Genomic DNA, 25,243 nt, shown 5'->3' on the forward strand with positions numbered 1-25,243 from the left:
TGTATTTTCTTCTCCCCCATGGTACACATCAAGGGCTTGTATTGCTTGTCTGCTTTCAGCCACCGCTTACACATCACAAGCCTTACTCCAGCGATCCCCCACAGATATTCAGATTGTCTTCCCATGGGATTAGATTATCAGCAGTATGCAGAGCAGAGAGAAATGCAGGAACACATCCAGCTGATCCACGAATAAAGTGAAAGAGATACTGCGCATCCCACTGCTTCACAATGCGTTCCCGTATGGCCATGCGGAATTATTGAAAAGGAATGGTGCTGTTAGCACAATGAAAGAGTTAAGCCAGTCAGGTTTATAGCTCTATCCGCATGATATCCTAAAGGAACACAGAATATGCTTCGCTATTTGTGATTCTGACCTTTGCTGTCCTTAATGATTTCCACAGATTTCACGCACATTCTTGCAGGTGCATGCATACATAAAAAAAACATGCTCTTTTTTCTTCTGTTATACACGACAAGTAACCCCAGGCTATGAATAATAATGAACACCCCTGGTATTATAGCCTTTCCTGAAACTGCAAGCCTGCACATTATATCATAGTTGCTCCACGTGTTCTGCAGTGCTCTCTTCCTTTATTAGTCCCAGTTACATCTTTATAATGTGGACAAAAATGAGAAAGCATTATGATCATTAAAGAAGTAAATGGCTTCAAATGCCATTGCTTCCATGTCCTAATTTGTAATGAGTTGCTACTGCTGCTCCAAGTTTGGGTTTAAATCATTTCTTCCTTCCCCTTCAGCTAAAGTTCACTTTGCACTGCAAGCTGCTATCCTACGGCCAGTCTTTGGGTCAGTGTTACCATTCCAGAATGCTGTGTAATGCTTTGACCTGTCCCATTTGTTGGTAAGGAAATAGCAAAACGCTGTTTATGCTTTGTTGCTGGTGTTGTGCTGTGTGCATTTGAAATCAGCACTGCTGCACTGCTCCAGGAAGGTAGCACTGGAAGCAAAGGCTCTCTCCAGTGGAAATCTGGATGAATGAGGCACTGCTTTAAGCCCCTAGTTGCTAAATTCCACTCTCCACTCTTTGTTGTGTTTGATCTTCATTTCTCAAAAGCTGAGGTTTAAAGTAATTCCCCTTAAGCACATAAGATAAAAAGCCACAAAACACTTTCATGAACTTAAAAAGAATCCCATACAATTTTAACTTTATTTAAGATTAAGATGCTTTCAAAGGGTTGGCTCAATAAGCAATATTTCAAAGATTAAATAGAACCACTATTGTTCCAGGGGACTATACCAACAACATAGCACTTGGAATTTAATATATAATGTACATTTCCTTTATGGGTTAACCCCTCACAGGCATTATTTTATACTCAAATACAAAATATTTAAAAAGTATTACTGTAGTTTTTCACCTTCCTCAGTGATTATTGAAACATTAAATTGCAGGTATATTGTGTATGCTTATAAATAAACAAAATATACTTTTTCTAAGCTGTGACTACAACTGTATCATTAGAAAGCAGAGTGGTAATCTAGTGATTTAAGAAAGGCTAGACTGTCTTGTTCTATAGCCTATGTTGGTTCTCAATGGTCCTGGGAGAATGTGCAACAGATGTAGGTTGTCACTATAACAGCTGCAAGGTTATGGCTGCCATGGGAACAAACAGCGTTTTACTTCCAACCTGCTACAAGGCAGCTGAGGCACTCAACACAACATAAGCTAGACCAAAGAAACCAGAGGGGGCGATTCTCAGGAACAAGGGCACTGAAGCTTCGCCATGAACTTGTGAAGCTTGGCAAACACTGCTATGAATAAATGGGCAAATCTGGGTGTCTCGAGATCGAAAGAAAAAAATAAAATAAAGATCTTGGAAAATCTCTATAGAACTGCGCTGACCACTCGGGGGTCAGCAGCCTGTGTAAGCAGTCTGAAGCTGTAGCTCCCTCCAGCTGTGAAGCAGTAAAACCACAAACCAGTATTTGTAGATACAGGGGGATTCATAATTCACGCAAACATTATTGTTTTGCATTGTTTTCAATTCTACTTGAACCTTGACATTGTTGACCAACCCTCTGACGGTCAAACAGTCAGACATTTTTCCTTTGCATGTCATCCTGCACTTTTCCTCCAGAGTGCGCGATGCTTCGACAGTGCAGTGAGAATTCCGACCTTTATATTGTACATACACAGGCAGATGGATAGTGCTTCTGGAGTGTTATTGTTTGACCTGGCCAGACTGTGTCCCCTTTCAAAGGACTGACGTGCAGCACTGGCACTGGGTGATACACTGGTACAAGGTAGGGGCTTTGCTTAACAACAGCTTGTTACTGTACCAGGAGAAATGGGATTACTGCCACTGGATTCCCCCCCGTGTCGCAAGGGGGAAACAACAGATTTTTTCCCTTTCATATTGGTTTATTTATGGCGTGATTGACTTTTATTTGAATGTATGTGTAGAAAAGCATGGCAAAACGCAGGTAAACGTGAGAATAGAGAATACTAAAACAATCTCTGAAGGCCTTTATAATTGCTAGTTATATACCTACAGACTATAGAAAAGTCACACAAAAGTTTGGTTTGAATAATTTGTACAGAAGTGCCCTCACACATTGATTTTGACCATCTCCTTCAAGATAGTCCATCATGATACCTGAATCACAGTTTTCTTTACAAGTCAGTACAAAGCATACATTGTATGGCCCTGGTGATAAACTGTACACATACTGATATTTGTCTGTGTGTGTTTTATCCCCCTCTGGTGGTTAAATACTTCTGTAACTACTGACATGAAAAGGCAGCATCAACGCTGTTAAAACAAACCCCTTCTTGCCATTTGATGGCACTGTTTTGCTTTTATTTTTGCAATCCATGCTGTATATTTAATTAATTTATTCAATTTAGGTTATAAAACAGTAACATTAACGTGACATTAAACATTTTATTTTATTTTATTTTGCAGAGAACAAGGGATAAAGACTGGATTTTTAAATTGCACTTGGACGAACAAATAACCAAACCCAAGTCTGTCTATATGGGTGTGTCTGTGAACAGTCACAGCCACTCAAGCCCCTAATCACTGCACATGGATATTTACAGTTGGGGTTACGAATTATACAGACACAGAGTAATGAAGCCTGTACCTGTTATGCTGTCCTGTTTTAATACACGTTCTTCGATGCTTATCTCGGGCTCCTGTCTGTCAGAAAGTGACGTGTAAGACAAGGCCTAGACTGATGTGTTAAGAGAAGCCTATTTCCACCCAAACAATAGAATCTTTCAGTGCTCTGTTCTGTGTGTGTCAGTGCTATTGTCAAAAGCATTGTTCCCATAGCAACAAAGTCATTTAGAACACCTCAGGCTGTGCTGTGAATCTCAGAAACCAGGGCAGGTATGAAGTTAAGGGCTGTCATCACAGTCCCTCCCACACCAGTGCTTGCTATGTTCTGCAGGCTTTCATAGATCTGCAGTCACTGTCAACCAGTAAACAGAGCAGGCAGAGCTTCAAGGCGAGCCTGTGCTGTACAGCGGTGTGACTGGTCTTAAACTGCACCATAAATATTAGTTCAATATTAAACTACTGGCAAGCCATTTTTATTTGAGCAGGCTTCTTCCCAGTGGCACTGGAACAATTTTTAAAGTGGGGGTGCTGAAAGCCATTGAATAAAACTGAAACCCCTTTATATAATGGCAGCCATGTAAAGCCAGGGGGTGCTGCAATACACCCAGCACCACTAGTTCCAGCACCCTTGCTTCTTCTGTGTATTGGGACACACATTTTGGGCTTGCCACTACTGTGTCAGTGAAGCAAACCTATCGCCTGGTATTGGCACCGGCTGTTTTCATAAACCAAAGTACTGATAAAGGCTAACACTTTAGCATGCTAAATAACCCTCCTAGATCCACAGGTAATGAATTTGGGCACCCCAATCAAGACAAAGCCTTAAATAAAGTTTCATCACTCGATTTTATACTGTCTAAAGCCCACACAGTGTTAATAATTTATTGATTCACCTAAAAAGCAGGTCAGTCCACTCACTCAGTGTAGAGAGATTTGTGTACCAAAAGCTTTATAATCAAATGGATTTCCGACCCCAGTCTTGTGAAACACGGATTTCAAAACGCTAGAACGATTAAATTAGAAATTGGACACAAAATGCACGATATGATCCTTCAGCTATTTTAACATCAGTTGCTACGTTTCCATCTGCCACAGGGACTGGAATGTGATCTGAAAGCCGGCATGGTTGTTTTAATCAGCATTGAGCTCAAACCGATTTAATCTGGGACTCTGTCAGCCCCAGTCTCGACTGTGGACCAGCAGAACTCGATCTCCCCTCGTCGCGCTGACGGAGGGAGCTGCTTAACAACGCCCTTAAAGTGTACATACTGTATGCACAAATCACTTTTCTTTTGTAATATAGGTCACACTGCAGCGGGATGCTGCACGTGCGTTTTTTTTTTTTTTTTTTTTGTTATTCTGTAACAAATCATTTGTTTGAATTATTCAAATCTTCACTTTTATTTTGGAGAAAAAAAAAACAAACAAAAAAAAAAAAAAAAAAAACGAGAAATCCTTGGGACTTTCAAAGTTAATTTTCTTTTAAAATGGAACATGCAGCTGCCAAAAAAACAAACAAAAAAAAAAAACATTCCAGCTTCAGGGGGTGTGATGGTTGCGGGAAGAGAAACGATGTATAATACATGAAGTGTCTTTTACTTTCTAGAAGACCGAGCCGGTGTTCAGTCAACTGAAAGAAATGCCTTCTGCAATACACCTGCGTTCAGAATAAAGTTCAAAGCCCCAATTAAAGTGACCACAAAAATAAATAAATAAATAAAAACTTGACAAACTTCAAATAAAAAGGTACTTTTCATGCTAATTTTGTTGTCGTTACTGAGTGGGTGTGAGCTTCACATGAACACGAGCGACTGCTGGTATTTTTAAAATCCGTGGGTGTTGCAGTTTGACGTGTGCTACTGTGCTTGATGAGTTTAAAAAGCAAGTGGATTGCCAATATGATGTGCGTTATATGTTTCTTAGACCCATCTCTACATGATCGACTCCTATTGGTAAAGCTTGATTATAACACACTGTTCTCGATGGATTAAGTAAAGTTTGATAATCAGGACATTGTTGTTAAAGAAACTATGAACACACTTGGTTCACGCTTTTTTCAAGGCACACTCTTAGTTTATTAACTGTTAATAATTAGCTTACTAAATATAATCATAAACTATTAAAAATGGCACAACATGCAATATCATTTGCAAAATGTTACTGCAGTAACATTACAGCCTTTAAATCCATTCCGACTTGGTAACGGGATATAAAGAGATTATGAGCTATCTTTTAAATTCGTTTATAAACCAATTACTATATATTAACTATTAACAAAAACAAAACATATTTCTTCATATGTTAGTAAGCTGCTACAAAATCTGCCTAACTGGTTCAAAACCATCACAAAACAATTTGCAAGACTGTAATTGCTACATGAGAGAGATGGTATAATATAACGGTGTCACAAGACCACCGTTACACTTACCTGTACATTAGTGACCAGAAAACACCTCAACACAAGAACCAAGTTAAAAGAAATCTCAAGGTGTGGATGGAGAGGAGATAAAAAGCAAATAGTCATTTGCAAATCACAAGCCTGTACATGCTAAAGAAAAACAAAATACAAAAAAAGCATCGTGCGGGATTACGTGTAAGTGCACCGTAATAAGGAACTGTAACTAACGCTAACCTATTGTTACTAAATGTATGAACAAGTACAGATACATTGAAATACTGAATCGTGTTATTTTTTTTTTTTTTTTTTGGTATGTTGTCCTACCAATGGTATTGCACCCAGCATATCCCCTGAGGTCAGAACTAGCAGCCAGGGAGAACGCCTCTGCCTGTGGCAGTGACAGTTTGGACAAGCCTGGGCGTGGGGTCTGTACAGAACAGTACAGGATCCTCTAGCAATCCTCTTCCAGTCAGTGTTGGCCAGGGACTGGGGTCATTGCCTGGAGGCATCCCTGAAGTTCATTCCAAAAGGTTTGTTTGAATAGGGAAGCTCAAGTTTATATGGCAGCAGTCATAGAGTACCTGGAAAGCATGGCAAAGGCAGCCTTGCCAGTTATACTGTATTTTTCCTTACAGAGATGGGTGCTGCCAAGTGAACACTGCCTGAGGAAACAGGAGCTCATTAGAAGAGGCACCTACCTCTCTGCCAGTGGTCTTGGTTTGTTTACCTTGTTCTGAAAAAATGAAAAAATAATGCAGCTTTATGATGAGTTTAAAGATTCTAAAATCCCCTTCTCGTTTAGTGGGCACTTACTAGAGGCATAATTAAACTCTACTCTGAAACTGATGCGCTGAGGCAATCCATACTGTTTGTCTTAACACGTTAGTTTATAGTTCTGTTACAAGATCTCACATGAATCTTGCAGTAACACACACACATATATATATATATATATATATATATATATATATATATATATATATATATATATATATATATATATATATATAATCATATAAAATGTTATAGCAAAAAATAAGAAAAAAAAGAGTGTTAATAGCAAAAATAATAACAACATTGAATCTACCACCTAGATTGGATCTATAAACTAAAATGTGACCACGTTTATGATATGCATTAACCGTACTTTGCATCAATGTTACCATGCTTTACCATTCTTGTATACTATTTATGGTTAAAGCAGTAGATTAGTTGGACACCCACTAAGACTTTCTTTAATAGCTGTGGGTGATTCTGAAGAAATTCATATATATATGGATATCCTAAATATAATATATATAATATATTCATATATTATCTATTCCTTATATATATATATATATATATATATATATATATATATATATATATATATATATATATATAGAGAGAGAGAGAGAGAGAGAGAGAGAGAGAGAGAGAGAGAGAGAGAGAGAGAGAGAGAGAGAGAGATTTTGTAAACACATGCACCAGAGTATAAACCAATATATTTTTGTACAGTAAGGTTTTTTTGGTTGGCCAAGGCAATCTCAAAGAGCACACCTACAATAATAACTCCAGTGTGAATGGGCTTAATCTGGTGATGCATGATAATTTTAAGGTAAAACAACGATCTATGTCTATTACTACTGTAAATGCTATTGTGCCACCTCAAAAATTCCAGTCCTTGGATAACTTCCAAGTTTAGTTTATTGATCAGTGTTTATTGAATAATAAATACAGTATTTAGCAACTTTAAGAATGCAAATGCTCTTAAGAACACCCGAGACACTTGCAAGGTAAAACGAGATACCCTTCAAATCTAGACATAATACTGTTATCAACTCTTTATCATTCTGTGTAGCCTACATGAAAAACACATGTGTCAACATTAATAATAAAATGATCTAGCCCTATTCTGAAGCAAAGTACATTTTCTGAGAGTAACTATTGTAATGGTGTAAAATTAGGAAGAAACGACATATAGTAAGCTTTAATTCTCTGAAAATGTTTCTTTGCCTTTGTAGTAACTCCCAAACTGGGCCTTCGGCACCCTCAGTGGAGTCTGAATGTGTTTTAATGCGCTCTATAATCAACATTTAAAGCACATAAGATTTAAAAACCGAGGGAAATAAATTGTTCCCCTGAGTGGATGAGAAAGCCAGGAAAGATAAAGTAGAATAATCAAGACTACTTGTCGCATCGTTAATTCAGTATGCAGTATTAATCATCCACTCTTCCAGTGAAGCAGTAGGACTGGCACTTAAACTGAGGGAAGACCACAGCAAAACTAGAATTAAAATGACTGAAATAAACATTGTATGAATGTTAATGTTATTTCAGCTATCGAAAATCACAAAAAGAAGTCAGATAAAGCGGTATGAAGAATTAAAAGATTGCATCATGTATTAATATTAAAAACAGGTTAATGTATGAGCCCTGTGGCGTTGAGATCGTTAATTGCACACATAAAGATGTCCAACAATACATTCTAACTGCAGTGTTCTTACAGTCTAAAAACCTGAAGGAGCATCTGTATCAGCATCTTTTCAACCCAGATTCTTTTAAATTCTCCCTTAAATAAATGATAGATTTACAGCAGAGCGTCTGGGCTTTAAATATTTCTTCTCTTAAGTGATGCTTGTGGTGCTAAACAATAGAGTGTTCTTTGAACGACACAAAAACATGGCATGAGCGATCACAACAGGGAGTGGATTCCCACAGACAGCAACTCGAAATGTAACTAAGAGACTTCCCAGGCACTGTCCCACAGCGCTCTGTGGAGTCACACAGGCTCTCTTTGCTGTTTCTATGGAAATTAATTGCAAAGCCTCACAGCAGCTCAGAAATCCCAATGTGGAATTAAGATGCGATCCCCCCTTGAGTTGCAATAATTAAATATACATTTAAAAGAAACTGTAATCCTTTCAAAGTACAGCACTACAGCAGTTAAACAAAAAAGGGTCTAGAAAATACAGTCATTCTGATTTTTGTGACAACGGCACCCAATGTACTGTATCAACAGCTATGTGGAAAGTATTAATGCCCATGGCTGTATACAGAAGTGGCTGTATTATTTAAACATTGGAATTAGATTAATATAAACCTTTCTACCCTTTGTGATGCTTAGTGTAATTAATCAGATTTCTTTATTTAAGTCAATCAAATTCCAGGCAAAATCCACTTTATATCTCCCAGCTTGGATCTGAAACACAAAACTGTAGCGGCGTTGGGGGTGATTCACAGTCTTACAGAATTTCTCTCCAACTGGGATAGAAAAAACTAGCAGCAGGCATAACCTCAGACTCTGAACCCTTTAGCAGTGGGCTGGATGTTTAATGTGAAGTTATATCCACACAACCTTCTCCCCCGCTGGTAGCATTTAAAAATCCATGTCTCAGGACCGTCTTGTGTGCTTCTATCAAGGCGGGATCCATGACTTTTCACTTAACATTCATTAGCTGCTATTGAAGTGGGGCCGTTATGATTAAAAGATCCAACAACATTAACGTATACCATATGTTCCAATCTAGGTTTTTGTTTCCTGGGTCCTAGCTGTGCATTTAAAATGCATATTGCTTTTGTAAAACAAGCTACATTGAATAGTGAAAGCTAATTTGTATAGATCTTGGATGTATTTAACAAACAGGGTGCGGGTTAAGTTGATGGTCACCGTGGAAACCATGAGGGTTTCCATGAGAACAAGGAAACAGAGGGGCCTGGTTTATTTTGAATAGAGGCTTGGGCACACCTTGCTGTCTGCTGCAAATCAGTAACAAATACATCCGAGAGGAGTGAAGGAAAATATAAAAAAAACAAAAACGCAGAACTGAAAAACTAAAGAACCATTTAAAATCCATTCAGATATCATTTTGAGCTACGAGGCATTGCTGTTGAAATACAATAACACACCAAGGAAAAGGAACTGGGGACGATTTTCAAAGCCTAGATCTAATCTATGAGAAAATTGAGTGTTTATGAGCCCTTGAATAGCATCACTTACTGTAGTAACTTGCTTCTAATTTGAACAAATTAACCCTGTGCTTTTCTCCTTTCAAAAAACAGTATAAAATACAGCCTTTGAAAAATATACCTGTGCCTAACCAAACCCCGCTCACCTCCAAAGCATAAACAAATGAGATGTCTTCTAAGTGTAAAACATAATCTTTCTGATGTTGTGGTGCAGACAGTATATAATATAGACAACAGTCCTGATCATTAATAGTAAAGCTGACCTAAAAACTCCCCCAGTCAGCTGCTACAAACCGAGATAAAGGTAAACCCAATAGGCCAAACTAAAATGCAGGATAAACATCAATAGATTTCAGTAAGCAGTGAGATAAGCCTTCAGGCTGTTGGATTGCCTTTGAAGCAATGGCCCTGGGATCTCTAGTCTGCTGTTAAGCATACTGTACTCTACTGAACTTTTCTCACAAAATAAACTTGTAATAAAACACATCTTGTTCAGGTGCGGTGGGACATGTTCATAAAGAGAGTGCAGACTGGCAGAGGTGTTGACTAGTGCACTGCTGCTTTAACAATGCCTTTAACCTTTTAGGATTTAAAAAATAAGAGAGAATTCACTCATCACCAGCTGTCACATCTGTTTCATTTCAACGAATCCTCACACACAGCATCTATATTGTTACAGTCTTTGCTGTTAACAAGGAATAACAGTGTATTACAGTAACATTTTTAATGAAACATTCCTGGTGTAAAGTCATCATTAGAAACTTTCTTAATTACATTTTCTCTTAAAAGCATATTGCTACAGTTACTGTACAATATATTGTTCTCAAGAACTTATAACAGCTTAGTACAAAGCACACCTTCTAATAAAAAAGGAACTTGTTAAAACAAAAACCTAGGCTGTTAGAGATGTGTCAGGACTGAAGTTGACAAAACAAACTGCCAATAGAGTTACAGAAACCACAATATTTGGGGGGATTTAGTTGTTTAGTTTAATTGTGTTACACACACACACACACCCCACATTGCTGATCCTACAGGGACTTGCATTGAGAACACTTCTCTTAATTAGAATTCCTAAAAAATGTGCCGTTTCCTCTCTGGCCGGAAGCTGCCTGTGGACTGAACTGAGGCCGCCTTGCTTGGATTCTGTTTATCAGTTTCTTTTCCTGTTTGTTGATCATCGCTGATACTGTGCATACTGTATACATGGCATGTTCTCAACCATCCAACCACCTTGCTGCAGATTGAGGCATCATCGCTCTAGAAACATACCCATCTCCCTGCACTGCGTTTCCTGCCCTAAAACTGATAAGCCAGGCATGACTGCCCTGCCCTTACCTTGGCCCTTTCCCAGAGATTAGGATAAAATGCTGGCTAAAACATTGGCCATTCCAATACTAAGGCGTTTCCACACAGATTAGAATGGGTGGTCTGCTGGGTTGAGGTACGTGGCAGGTTGGCTGCAGAGGGTGACGCCAGACCAGGAAGCAATGGCAACATACACGGCAACTGCGGGGTAAATATGAAACGCTACGACACTCTCTATTTATTAAACAATAATACACTTTAAATAAACACAAAACAAAAGGGCACCAGCCAAAGTAAACAAACATTATAACAGAACACAAAACAAATGAAAACGAGTACCCTTCAGGAAGGTGAGTAGGCAAGCAGGGTTTGTAGCAAGCAATCGTATTTCCAGTCTCTCTCTCTCTCTCTCTCTCTCTCTCTCTCTCTCTCTCTCTCTCTCTCTCTCTCTCTCTCTCGCTATTATCTGCATAGCAAATAATAACATTACAGGCTTCTCGCCATCATATATAATACAACAAACCATAATAATGCAATAAATCATAATAAACAGCACACAGATATAGGGGGTGGGGCTCCCCTTTGCAAGGTAACCCAGCTTGAAATGTCTCTTCATCTGTTTCTCTTCTGCTAGCACATGGGCTTGCTGTTCAATCCGTTATGTTAACTATGTTGAGTATTTCATTTCACACTGGTTGCTTTCTAGCCACTCCTTCCTGCTCTTGTAAATTCTCCCCATTGAATATCACTGGGGGGAAAAAAAAAGTACAAACAGGTATTTACCAACGCTCAGGAGCTCAGTCGGGGTCAAAGTGTCAGTGGGTCAGAAACAGGACAGTCTTTGCATTCTTTGCATTTTATTATTGCTAGTGCAACAGTACCCAAGTACCTCTCCTGGGGTTGCTGATTCCATAAGAGCTGCAATAGCACTCGAATGGCTGGATTGGCCATGGGGTTTCAGGACCTGATATGACTTACAGCACTGGTCTGCAAGCTTACAGCTGTAGAAAGGCAATACATGTCCAGCCACATTTATTTTGTGTGGGTATATTCTTTGTACACTCGTTTCCAAGGATACACCTTTCCCCAGCGGGTAAGCTAACGTTTACTGAAAGAAACGTGACCAAGACAGTGGCTTCCGTATCCCTACTTTTCTTTAAAAGGTGTACTTGAATCTCTAACACCTGGAAAACGTCCATGATCTTACAATGAATACAATATGTCATGTTTCTGAGAAGATAAACTAATAATAAAACACTGGAAGAACTATCTTCCAATCATCGTAAGTTCTACCATTCAAAATAAGACTCCCTGTACGGAGTAACCAATGCCCTTATTATCCCTTGCTATGTGCATAGACCACCTCCACAGCTCACTCAGTTGTATATAATATATAAGTCCAAGAAGTTATATAAGAGTATATAACCAAGTCCAAGAAGTACTTTGCATTTGATTATGCCACTACATCAGCTGGCCCCAGCGGATATAAATAATAGAGGAGGCACCAGCATTAGAGACATTGCGCATTGAAGCAGATGAGCTTGGAGTAACTGTGAGTGCAAAGAAAGCAAAGGCCCACTGTAAAGGTCAGCGTCTTTAGAACATCTTATTATTTCACAGCAAAGCCCCCATCTGCTAAAAAGCATGCTCACAGAAGTGTGGGATACAACAGACTCCTCTAAAGTCTAAATCTCTAACATCTAAACTTACAACCTGCTGACACCAGGGAGGTGCAGGGGAAAGGTGTGTGCAAGCATCTGCGACATGTGAAGAATGAACTGCTGTGAAAATAAAACGCTGATGATGACTATTCAGTGGGCTGAACGGAGGAACAATAAAAAAATGGTCCTGTTCTTTCTTTTACACACTAGTAAAAAAACAACTGAATTGATGAGTAGAAAGTGTATTTGATGAAGGTCCCAGTGTGGGTTGGCAATGGAATAGTGACACCCAGTCTCGTCTATCTGGTTGCAATGGGACGGGCAGACAGGGATGTCTCTGTGAAACGAGTTCTGGTGGTCTCAGCCCATGGGATTCTGAAGGGAGGGTTCAGTCTGTCCGAGAGGCTGCTAATTGGAAAAGCTTAGAATGATGGAACCCTGGAGGGCCATTACAGTCTAGGTCTTTATTCCATTGAGGTTCTAGATGATTTAACTGAAGCTTCTAAGAAGAAATAATAGGTGTAACAAAGACCCCCTTGAGAAGGAAGAAGTGGGCTGAGAATACCTGTGGGCTTGTTAAATATCATGGTGATTTGAACCATGGCAAAAACATAACCCTATTCTGTTTTGGTCTTCACATTTTTTTGTTTTGTTTAGTAACACAACACATGATATATTTCTTTACATTTTGAATTCCTTTGCAGGGGAGTTCTAGCTGTTTTCTAAACGCTACCTGCAAACCCTTCAGGAACGAGTACGATTTGGAGGATTCCTCATGATAAGGAATGCATGCAGTATTTTCTGTTCTATCCATAAACAAGCAGTCCATTTGCCTTCCTTTTCTCGGCCATAGCTTCTACATAATCAACGCAATGTCTTCACATAGTCTCACAGACAGGAAGGAAAGGAAATGTTTAAAATTAGAACCCCCCGCCTCCCATCTTTCTTTCTGAGCTCCAACAAAGAAAGGGTCTGTTTAGGTTACTGAATTCCTCTACTTGCCCAGTTCTTTTCCTATTTTGACTGCTGAGCTGAACAGCATTAAACATCAAACAGCAGGGTTTAGATAATGCACAAATAGTCACTTCCCATGATACAATTAGAGACATCAGTTTACTTTGATAGGGGAGAGGAAACACAAGAACACGATCAGAGCTCTGTGAAACGAGGAAAGCCTCAATCTGAAAACATTAAAACCTTTAGTATTCTGATAAAGTTCTGACTTTATCGAAACATTCCAGACCACTCAATTTTAGATTGGGAGGTAAAAGGCTTATCTGAACATTTTACAGCACCTTGGATTGCTTCAGCCACTTATTTATAGGAGTATACCAGAGACATGTCTTCGTCTCTTTGGCATTCAGGATGTGCGCCTTCAAAAGCACCTGAAAGCAGCAGGGAGGTAATGATACAAAGGCAGGAACAGGTGGAAGAGTCAGAGATGGACCAAGACAATGGAGTCTAATGGTGTTTATACCAATAAAGAAAAAATAAGAGAAAAAAAATCACCATAAAGGTTAAAATCAGTTGCTTCTTTTGAATAATTGGATTACTTGAACGAATATTGAAAAGCTATCAAACAGCAATACCATTGGTGGGCTGCTGCTACTGCCTTTGGGAAAATAGCAATTAAATCGATGACTGCTTTCAGCAGCATGTGCGAGCTAGTCCTATGTGAGTGAGGTCAGACACAGAGATTAGCAGTCTGAGTGAACTGGAGCTTGAACTATGCAGAGTGTGAGTGAGAGTGTGTGTGTGTGTGTGTGTGTGTGTGTGTGTGTGTGTGTGTGTGTTTGTCATGCACTGCATGCTGGGCTGGAGTTTGCATTTACCACAGTCTGCTCTCAAACTTTTCAGGGATCTTTTCTGGCTTCTCCTGGGGGCGTTTCAAAGGCTGGGAAAGCCAGTTTTGCCGGCTGGATTGGGATTCAGAGGAAACTGCCTTGAAACTTTTAAGGAGAGGATTTCTTCATACTGATTGAGGAGGTAAACCTCACCTCAGCTGCTATTTATGGTTAAAAGATAATCTGTAGGAGGGGAGATACCATTCATAATAAAGGAGAATTATATTTACAAACATTAACTGGTGGCATGGTTGTCTTGCTGGAGTGGAACAGAGACAGACAGCAATGAAATGAATGTTACTGCAGCTCCCCTCGTAGGAACATCCTACTGTGATCAAATATACTGTAAAACAGCATTGAAGAAACATTCAGGTAAGGATTGACATGCCTTTTGGGGTTTTCTTGGCTCTTTTTTTATTCCCTTTAACGTTTTAACGACATGTAATGTTATATATAGATACAGTGTGTGTATCTATCTATCTATCTATCTATCTATCTATCTATCTATCTATCTATCTATCTATCTATCTATCTATCTATCTATCTATCTATATTAAGTATGAGATCATATAATAAGAATAAAAAAGGTTGTAAAGAGCCGGCACACATTGTTTTACATTGTAGTACACAGTGCATAGCTATTCTGCTATTACTGGGCTTTTACACACATTCCACAAATAATATCATTTAGTTTAGATACATTTCAGAACATCCACACTGGTATAAACATGCTCACCACTGTTTAAAAAGAACTGGAATCCCTTACTGGAAAAAGTTTATTTGATAATGGTAAAACTTTAGAAAAACATGGTAGAAAAGATTGGAAAAACAAGGCAAAGCCCAGATAAGTATTCAAGATAGTTACAGATAATAACACACACGCACATTTGCATTTCTATACTGTTGGGGACTTCTCATTTACTATCACTATATTTTTATTTAGTATTTCTAACTCCAGTCAGATAAAACTCCACACAGGATGAAAGTCAACAACATACTTAAATTTTGGCACTTTTATTTTATTTTTTTTAAAGGCATATTTAGTTCTTAAAAAGGTGTTTTACAAAGTGGGGACGTCTCCACAAGGTCGTTTTTTCAGGAGTTACTGTCTTTGTGGGACATTTTCTCAAATTCTGTCCCCACATTGATAGTAATACCTGCCCACACACACATACACACACACACAGCATAGTTTTATAATGAACAGTAAACATGCAATAATGGAGTGGTGTGTTAGTGTTAATAGCACATGTACAGTGCAGCTACGTGTTTATACTTAGCAAACTGGGATTGTGATTATTACTCATCTAAGAAAAAAAGCAGAGAGTGGACTTGTGATACAAACCTGATTTATGGTGTGATTTACGCTCATCAGTTATTAGATGCACAGTGATGTACAGAGAGTGTGATAATCAGGTGTTAAGAACTCTTTCATGTGCTGGCAGAGTGAATCATCAACCAAAGTGGATTATTACAAAACACTGGCTTCCCCTTATAAGCTCTATATACAATCCCACACACACTAGCTACCAGTCTATGTTTGGTAGAGCCAGCTCTGTTCTGAAAAGGGTTACTTACAGCTATTCTCTCCTACAGTACCTGTGATGTTTCTGTGGCATCCCAATGACAAACTTGAAAATGTGATGTTGTTGGTGAATTAAATAAAGCATACACTCTAAAAATCATTTTTATAATAATAATAAGTGTAAACCTGTGAGTTATGCATGTTCCACATGGGCATATATTTGTTTTTCAGTTCTTCTATTTTCATTACTGAATTCAATTTGAGCTTTAGAGGTATGTGCGGAATTGAACTCTCAGGCCGATTGCTTTCACTCTGTTGAACAATCCATCCAGTGCTGGCTCCTCATTCCCATCCTGTTTCCAGAGTGTAAACATCCTCACAGCTCACAGTCTGCTTGGAAGGGCTGAGACATGAAGGAGAGAGAGGTCACACATGGAGCCAACTGGATTACAGCAACATTCTCAAACTCAGGGTCTGTGCAGGCAGAGAGAGCTCTGTGCAGGGAGACACTCTAATGCACTGCCCTATTCCACCACCCTCGCGCAACATTACATTGGTTAGCACTTTCACACATATGGAACTCACACTCCCCACACTGAGATCAAATAAGCAATACTGTCATTTTTGTAATAAGTAATTGCCTAAGGGGATCACTGTATACTGTATATCATCTTAATTTTCCTACTATCTGTATGGGTCTCTATTGCTGTTATTCCTGCTGAAATTTTTCCGAAATGATTTTTCCGAATCTGTGGGAGAAGTGATATGGGGAAGCATTTCAGTGTTGCACAGGCTTCAGTACACTGTGCTTCACCTCCGGGCCTCCCCACATTGAGGAGACAAAACTCCCATGTCCCTCTACTTCTTTGTCTGATAATATCTTTAGTACGGGGACACTTTTCACAGCCAGGGTATAAATGTGTCCTAACACTGCATTTTGCTTGGTTGTAGATGCGCTTTTGTCTGCTTGTCAAACTGTGTGGGATGTTAACTCATGAAGGAGGCATTAAAATGGCATGGATAAGGGTTTAAAACAAAGTAATGAAAGCAGTTCACTTTTTAGTGGATAATACAACATGCAAGTAAATACTTCTGGTAACACTTTACATTATGTGTCTCTAAATACTGTGTATTTACACAGTGGTTACTTAGTAAATACATGTATACTTACACATAATGATGTTACACATAGCTGCAGTGTAATTAATGTGTAAATCTTTTTGCAAAATATATGGAAGTACACACTTGTATCAGAAAAGGTTTAGGGTTAGCCAAAATCTTCCTACTTCTAGACAGCACAGAGCTAGTTCTGATTGCATCATGGATGTATGCATGTTGCTTGTATGTCACAAAGACACAAATACAGGTTGGACTTTCATATTTCTCCAAGTGGTGCCGTCTTTCAGTGACTTCCATTAAAACAATATACCGGCTTTAATATACAGGCCCTGCTCTTCAACTGAGCGAGCTGGAGAGAAGTCATTGTGAGTAAATTCACAGGTTGAACGCCTCAATGGATGAGAATCCCAAGTGAGATACATTACCTTCTGAATCATAGCTGGAAAATGGGAGTTCCCCTTCTTTCTGGCAATGCTACTGCTGTGTATAAAAACATTCCTCCATTATATGATTATATAATTAACTCCTCAAGGAATATTCTGAGTCGTTGCCAGAGAATTTAAAATATATTGTTGAAAAGAACGCAAGCATTTTTTTGGAACCATGCAATGATAATGTAGGTAAACGGTCTTTGCAGGTAATTAGTTCTGACATGTTCAAGTCTGCACGCCCTACTGCAAATTCCAACTGTCCTGTCCTACACAGGTCCTACACAGGACTGTAATTCATCAAAATTTATCACGTCAGCTCAAACTGAATTTAGCTGCACGGCCGACACACCAGCTCAGGCATTTCTTAAATAGTTTTAAAGACTGAACATGATTTCACTAGAAAGGCTAAATGCAGTATGATGTACTAGGCTCAATGGAAGATGATGCAAATTGCATAGGCTGAAAGAGAGAAAATATGTTTTGGAGCAGGTTTCACCCTTGAGGTTTATAGCAGCCTCACTCATGATTGCTGCCATGTAGAGATATTGTTCATTATTCCTTTCTCCTGTTCTATGTGGATTTGCATAAACATGCATGGATAATCATGGTTATTTATTATAGTAAAAAAACAGCCAGCGGCTGTAAGAATGAGTGTGACCTCACACTGGACACTTTTCACATACATTCGGCTAAATATAAGCCAGGCCTCGATGTGATTTAAAACAGGAGTAAACAGGTGTTTTAATTGGGTTGGCGTTTCTTCAGCTTTATTGCTGTGCACATACAACCAAAGAATAAAACCCTGGTGGCATGCATCAAAAAGCACAGTGCACTAAGACACTGCTTGTAAGATGTCATGTGTGAGGGACCAGTGTTTTTAGCTTTACATTAATCAATGCAAAGTTAAAACAGAACGACACCATGATAGAGAGTTGTTTCTACTGTACAATCAGCTATTCACACTGTAAAGATGGTCAGTGCTTGGCAAACCGTAATTAAAACAAGACTAGACCCAGCAGTTCTTCGTTGGCTCTGTCTTTACTGTTTGGAACAAGTGCAACTAGAGTAATACATTTATAACCTTAAAAGTACTTATTTGGCAAAAAAAATGTTTTTACTTGTAATTCAGCTTGTGACAGTATACAGGAGGAGTGACGCAAGCTGAATTTTTGGATGTTTGGATATTTCATGGTTTACAGTCACATTCCCTATACCAGTCTGTGTTTTTTATTGTTATTTATGTGACAGTGTGTAGCTGGTAAAATGCCATCGCTGTCGATCTTTAATGTGCATTGTCCACATGTCAGATGATCTTTGATGCAACAGAGTTTGATGCTGTGTCTCTGTCCTGAACAGCTGTGAATATGTCTCGCTGTTTCAACACAGTTTGCATATGCGCTAACAGATTTGTGGCAGATGAAAGATTCGAACTGACAGGCCATTCACAGAGGAGATCAGGGCAGTGTCATTCCATTCAATCCTATTGGGGCGGCCACACTGCTTTTAATGGTTCCAGGTTCCAACCATGTAGAGACCTTGGCTTTTATAGATGTCAACCTGGGCAGGGAATCTAAAAGCGGTGAGAGGGGATCTAGCAGCTTTTCACCCAGTACTATGTTGAGCAGTTACGGGTTCAGTGGTTAGGTGGAGTGCTCAAGTGTCTCTAGTTTGTGAACCCAAGATTATCCACTGACTTCCTATATGATCTTGCAGCAAGTCACTTTCGCCGTACATTACTACCAAAGGTCATGCCTGTTTGTTTTGTAGACAAAGTGATAAGTTAAAGAGACACTGTCAAGCCCCACTAGGCTGCCCCACCTGACTGATTTGCTAGAGGAACAGACATACAGTGTTAGTCTGCCTATCTCTATGTTAAACAATAATCCTCTTGATACATTGGAAGCAGTAATGATCAATAACGCGTGCCCCCGTTAATGAAGCGAGTGTCTGCACCACGGCAGAAAGCTACCACCTTTCTTTTTCTTGGTATAATCTGACAGGCAGCACTGCCTCTTTTCCGTGCTTGGTTGACCGGAGCTGAGATTGAGCTGCACTGTTTCCCCGTTTACAGGAACTAGAACAGAGGCTGCCCGAGAAGATGCAGCATGTGACCCCTTTATAAGCTGTCACCACTGGACTCTCATTCCAGCTCCAGCGACTGTGCACGAGGTCAGTAGCCTGTGTGTTATTAGGATAGACAGGAGCTCTTCCAGCCTCAGTGTTGAGATTGGAGATCTCAGTTATTACAAAGGGATAAACACAGTTGCAGGAGGTGAGTTAAAAAAAATGCACACCTTTCAACAGAACAGCCTTTTACTAGATGCCAATATAGAGCTCCCTCTGTGGGCAGGAGCCATGGTTTTCAAACCATGCAATCTGTGTTTCAGCTAGCAGCCCTAGCCCTAGAATGGAAGTGGAATGGCACAGGTTTATATTTGATCCTGTTATATAAGGGGCCATCTGATAAAGAGGGAGGACTGTATTTCATGTTCACCCTGTTCATTGCAAACATATAACTGGCATATAAGATTCACCTAAACGTTTCTTACCCCTAGAGTAATGTGGTGATATTAACTTGATTCAAAAGACGGACCAGTTTGACAGACAAGAGGCACACGGATACTGCCTTTAAATCTCCAATGAAACATTGAGAAGTGTGTGTCACATGGTTCTTCAGAGGTTAGAATTATCGTAGTCCAGGAGCAATGCTTTTCCTGACTATTACAAATATTTTGGGAAATGTGTTGAACTGAGCAACATTTGACAATAAATCATGGAACAAAATACAATGAAGTACTTTCCCGCTGAGACAGATTTCTACTCTTTCTCAAGTAACATCATCAAATATTTATTTGACCCCACAATCCAATATTAGCTTGATTAACATGTGGGCCAGCTGCAAAAGTTTCTCATCTGACAATGTTGAAACATCACAGTGCCTTGGCATCAAAAAGACAATGCACAGGTTGACATGGCTCATTAAAAATAAAGAAATAAAAATGCCATATGAGTCAATAGCTACTTACTGTGCCAGTCACCATCCAAACCCAGCGCAGTGTAACCTGGGCTCAAGTCTGTGTGAACTCTGAATACACATGTTTTATTCAGGTTCTGGACTGATGCACTTTCTCAGTGTGTGGCTAAACCTCGTTCATGCTAACCCCCAAGCGTTTGGGAATGACACTTTTACAATTTGGATGTAAACCAGTTTGATAGATCTGACTGTAGATTTGCAAAACAACCCCTTTTAAGATATTACTGGTCGAGTAACTAGCTCACATCACCACCGCCATTCCCCATAGGACACAGTTTATTTATACTGTAATAACAATAAAGCCTTAATAGATAATGTAGAACATATCAACAAAGCAGCAGAGAAGATTATACATTGTAATAACAGCATTGTATACATTCCCAAACTGATACTTACCCTTTCATCCCTGGTGACCTCATACTGGGAGGGATACAAAAATCTTTATATGGGGGCATATGGAAGAGGCAAATGCATGAGGACCTCAATGTGGATTCAATGTTTCCCGCCATATATAGCAATGAAAAAAATGGAAAGCTTTTTCAATTAATAATATATTTATTATGTGTCCAAAACTACTTCTTTCACGGTTATTTTCAATATTATCAAAGGGTTATAAGGAGAACTATCACTGTAGCAGTGGGTTGTACTTGCAGCTGTAACTCAATTCAATTGCAAGTCACCAATGTTATATTAGTTAACTGCCTGTAACTCAAAAGCAGTACATGTGAAAAACAGATAAAAGTATTGCTGGTAATTATAACGGTTCACAGTCTGCTGATTATAGGATTACATGCAGTCAGTTGTACGGGTGCAAGGGTGCTGCCTGTTCCCCTGTTTCACAGCTAGAGCATAGCTCTCTAGGTTATTACAGGTAGCGTGCTGATTGTATGATACCACACTATAGGCCAGAGGCACATAACTCCTGCAACTTCCAAATAACCAATTATTGTGTCCTTAATCAGGCTTGGAACAGCCAAACACATTACATTTATTAATAAGGGATCCATTTGCTACTTGAAACTTATTATTATTATTATTATTATTATTATTATTATTATTATTATTATTATTATTATTATTATTATTATTATAAGATCAAACTGTGAAGCTGATGGTTTTGCTCAAAGACACATCTAGTTTAAAAACCCCTCTAAGCTCTAGATGTATAGAATGGAAATGACCTATTTGAAGAGGTCTGGTAATACCTGCATGGCCGCTCTACAGAGCTGTACGCCGTGCTTCCAGTTGAAAAAAACAACTGTTTGATTTCCATGATCATATAAACCCATTCTGTGACTATTCAGCACTCCCCCTGTCTAGCAGGGTGTTGACAAAAGCTCTAATTACAGCACTCACTGATGTTGCGGTTTGCTATTTGCTACACCAGCCCGGTGTCCTGCTTCATCACAAACCTGCTGTTCTTTTCTGTGTGATTTTGTGTTGAGAACAAATTAACGTGAAGCCTAAATCTTTGACTGGAAAAGCATACAGTTTGAGTGCTTAATTACACAAATTAAAGCAGTTAAAATACCCCTCTGGTGCTCAAACATGTTGACTCAAAACAAACAAACAAAAAAAGCAATAAAGCAGCGGCCGCTCAGATAGCAGGCAACAAGGGGAAGGTGGAAATCGTGGCTATTCCTCCACTCTGAAAGGAGGTGTGACCGACACTTGACTTGTGGTATCTATTAATAACGTGCATTAAAAGTGAATCATTATTATTATCTCTGCTGCAATGATCACACACACACACTGAAGCCTTGTCTTTGCTGTCTGGTTAAAATAATCTTTATCTTTCTTTTTAAAAATGCCTTCTAATAAGTCAGCTATTTAGTTTTATTAAAATAAACTTATTTTATGTCTTTCTTTTTTTTCCCCATAAGTGTTGAAAAATAGCTGCACTGTGTTTATTTGTATCTCCTGGATATCTTCTACTTTGTGTTTTGTCAAATCCAAGTGCTTCAGTATATCCTAAGAGTTTTATTATTATCAAGTCTTGGCATTTGTCAACATCTTTACTTCTAATTGTAGGTACTGTTAATCTTACAATCAAAGAAATGAAGCGGGAAGATTAAATGGACAGACTTTTCAAGATGGCATGATGGATAATATAGACAGTTGTATTCACGCTGATCAAAACGGATTCATTAACAGAGTGTTTAATGCTTCCCTAGACTCAGAGAATGCAAAAGGCGCAATGAAAATCTGTGAAGCGGACCTCTGTGACCCAAACAATGTGGGTCATGGTCTTGGCAAGGAGAAAAGTCAATTTCAAAAGAAACCTAAAAACTCTGGGATTTGGAGGATCCTCAGCAGGAGGAAGACAACAACTGGTTATGAACGAAGGCCCCATTCCATGATTCTTCCAGGGGAGACCTCAGTCCCCAAATTATCATTCGTAGACAAAGTACGATTCTTCAAAAAGCTGAGGTCTACCTCAAGGAGCAGAGGAAACAGACACTCAGAAACCTCGACAATCAACACTGTTCTGAAAGTGGAGGGAGACCCAGAACAGCTGCATAGCTGGGACTACTCAGCTGAGATTTATTCCAATAGACATTTGACCAGACACAAAGCTTTCCGGCACTCTTATGGAGGCCACATCAGGGACATGGACTGTTCATTTGAAGATGTAGATTTAACCAACCCTTCGGAAAATGCGATCAATGAGAGCAACTTGCTCAGGGAAATTTACAGACAGCAAAATGGCAGTGGGAACATGGAGAGAATATCTAATGGGAAGAGAACTCACCCCGTTTTCACGAACAGTAACAGTTCAGTAGTTTGTCAAGAGCATATCCTTAGGGATTGCCCAAAGACCCCGCAGGGAGGAAGACGGGCCAAAGGTGCGGATGTCTGGAGCTACTTGAAAAACATTTCTTTCATGGGGAAAGTGAACTCCGGCATGGCGGAAAAAAGTATTGATTCTGAATTCCACACCTTGGACAACACCATTGATTCAGACTGTAACTCCAGCGTTGATGGAGATCCCAACCCCCCACCCAAAAAGACCAGCGAGAGCAAAGGAAGTCATTTCGGTGGGGTGTTCAGGTTTTTTAGCAGTATAACACAAACAGCAAGGAGGTGGAGGAGCTCTGCCAGGTCCTCCACACAACCTGCACAGTCCCCTCTGGGAACTCCTTGCATACCGAGATCTGGAGTCTTGGCTCATGGCTTGTCTTTACACTTAGGGAACGAACAACAGCCCTTGCCACCAACGGCCAAGCCTGTTCTGTCTCCGGAATCTGGTCTGTGTGACCACCTAACTCCGAAAATGTTATCAGGAGCCGAGTCCGCTCAAGTAACTATAAAATCAAGGTCCAGTGAAGATTCGTTGATCCCCAACGGTTACTCCCCTAAAATGATAGCTGAACCTGAAGCTCTTCCAAGTGTACCTCAGGGATCTATCAGTACTCCAGCTTCCAGCAGAGACCATTCCTCAAGTGAAGGGGGGATTCACCTAGTAAACAGGACAAGGCTGGAAAACACCCTTCTCCAGGATTTGCACACTGAAGGAAAAAACACTGAAGACCAACCTGTTTTAAAGGGGTGCTCACATCATAAACAGGAGCAGCAGGGCTACAATACTGACACAACCAGGGAACATGGATTACAGAAGGCAGCTGCACTCAACCACTCAGGAAGGCAGGAAGAAAAGGTAAGATAACTTTGAATAATGATGACAAGTAGCTATCCTTTGGGTACCGTATTCAGGTTTGTAATAGAGGGACTCCACATCAAATTTGATCAAATGCGACTCCATATTACTTATTATAAGTGTTTCTAAAACATTTGTAGGAGTCCTTATTACAGGTTATTTAAGTAATAGTGATTGTTAAACGATAATACAAGTGATTTTGCGTTTGTGCCTTTAACCTTTCCCCTTGCCAAAGTCCTAACCTGACCATAGTCACTATAAACATGTGAAGAAGTTGTAAACAGCTTCCTGAGGTACATGCTTCCTAAACCACTTGCTCCTGCTCTTAGAATACAGGCTACACACAACATGGCCCCAAAACAATAACCTATCTACCTTGATTGACACGCTACCTGGGGCTCTTACAATATTATCCCTTCAAGTGGTCATGACAAACTGCTACTGTACAATTACAATTACCTTATTAATAACTCTTGAATTCCTCTTTATGCTTGTCTAGTGTGACATTTATAGCTTACTACATTAACGCCTTGGAAGTTTTTCCCCCAAAAAACTGTTAATAATTTATTTGCAAATTACACTAAAAGACATGCATAAAATAAAAGAATATGACACATTATTTTTGTTAGCTGGCAGACTGACAGCGCATGCTAATTAAATTAGGGTTGTGCTTTAATTACACAAACCTAAATACAGACAACTTCATTTAATTAACACAGAACGGTGGAAAAGACAATGCATGTATATTATGGCTTGCCTAGACAAACTGCTTGATAATGCAAGCGTGAATTTATTTCAAACTATGTGTTTGGTTCCAGGTATTACAAAATGCTTCCTGGTGGCTGGTTTAACTATTTGGTCTGTTGTACCAGAAACCTTTTTGCAAAGTCATTCAGAAAAGGGAGGGCTGGTGTAGACTGGATCAAACAGAGTTTTAGAATCAGCCCTCAGCATAATTACTTTTTTTTTAAACCTGGAATTACACTGAGTCAACATCTTCTGTACTAAAAGAACAAAGTTATAGCAGTTTCATGTCCTCAGGTCCAGTGCACAGTGTTCTTGAACAATAGGTTAAATCAGACATTTTTGTGATAATTCTTGTCTAGACCAATGACCTATCCACGGTCAATGAGGCATTAAAACCCTGTTTACTTCATTCACAATCACGTCTTCAGAACGTGACGATAGCGCAACATATAAGTATGTAGGGTATTAGTATATTAAAT

The 25,243-nt window shown here is 39.3% G+C and overlaps 1 protein-coding gene across 2 annotated transcripts in view; it reads left to right on the forward strand.

The window, feature by feature from the left end:
- The first annotated feature begins 14,251 nt into the window (after positions 1 to 14,251).
- LOC121295516 (rho guanine nucleotide exchange factor 9-like) overlaps positions 14,252 to 25,243 on the forward strand; it is an 81,612-nt gene continuing 70,620 nt past the window's right edge. Inside the window, exons 1-3 of one of the 2 annotated variants that reach the window (XM_041220221.1) lie at positions 14,252 to 14,622; positions 19,397 to 19,494; positions 22,391 to 24,017. In XM_041220221.1, the coding sequence (XP_041076155.1) occupies positions 22,458 to 24,017 (1,560 nt within the window). In that variant the 5' untranslated portion in view covers positions 14,252 to 14,622; positions 19,397 to 19,494; positions 22,391 to 22,457. The remainder of the gene's footprint in view (positions 14,623 to 19,396; positions 19,495 to 22,390; positions 24,018 to 25,243) is intronic. The other variant, XM_041220222.1, reaches the window with a different exon arrangement.

Source organism: Polyodon spathula, chromosome 20 (genome assembly GCF_017654505.1).
Source record: "Polyodon spathula isolate WHYD16114869_AA chromosome 20, ASM1765450v1, whole genome shotgun sequence".
NCBI lineage: Eukaryota > Metazoa > Chordata > Actinopteri > Acipenseriformes > Polyodontidae > Polyodon > Polyodon spathula.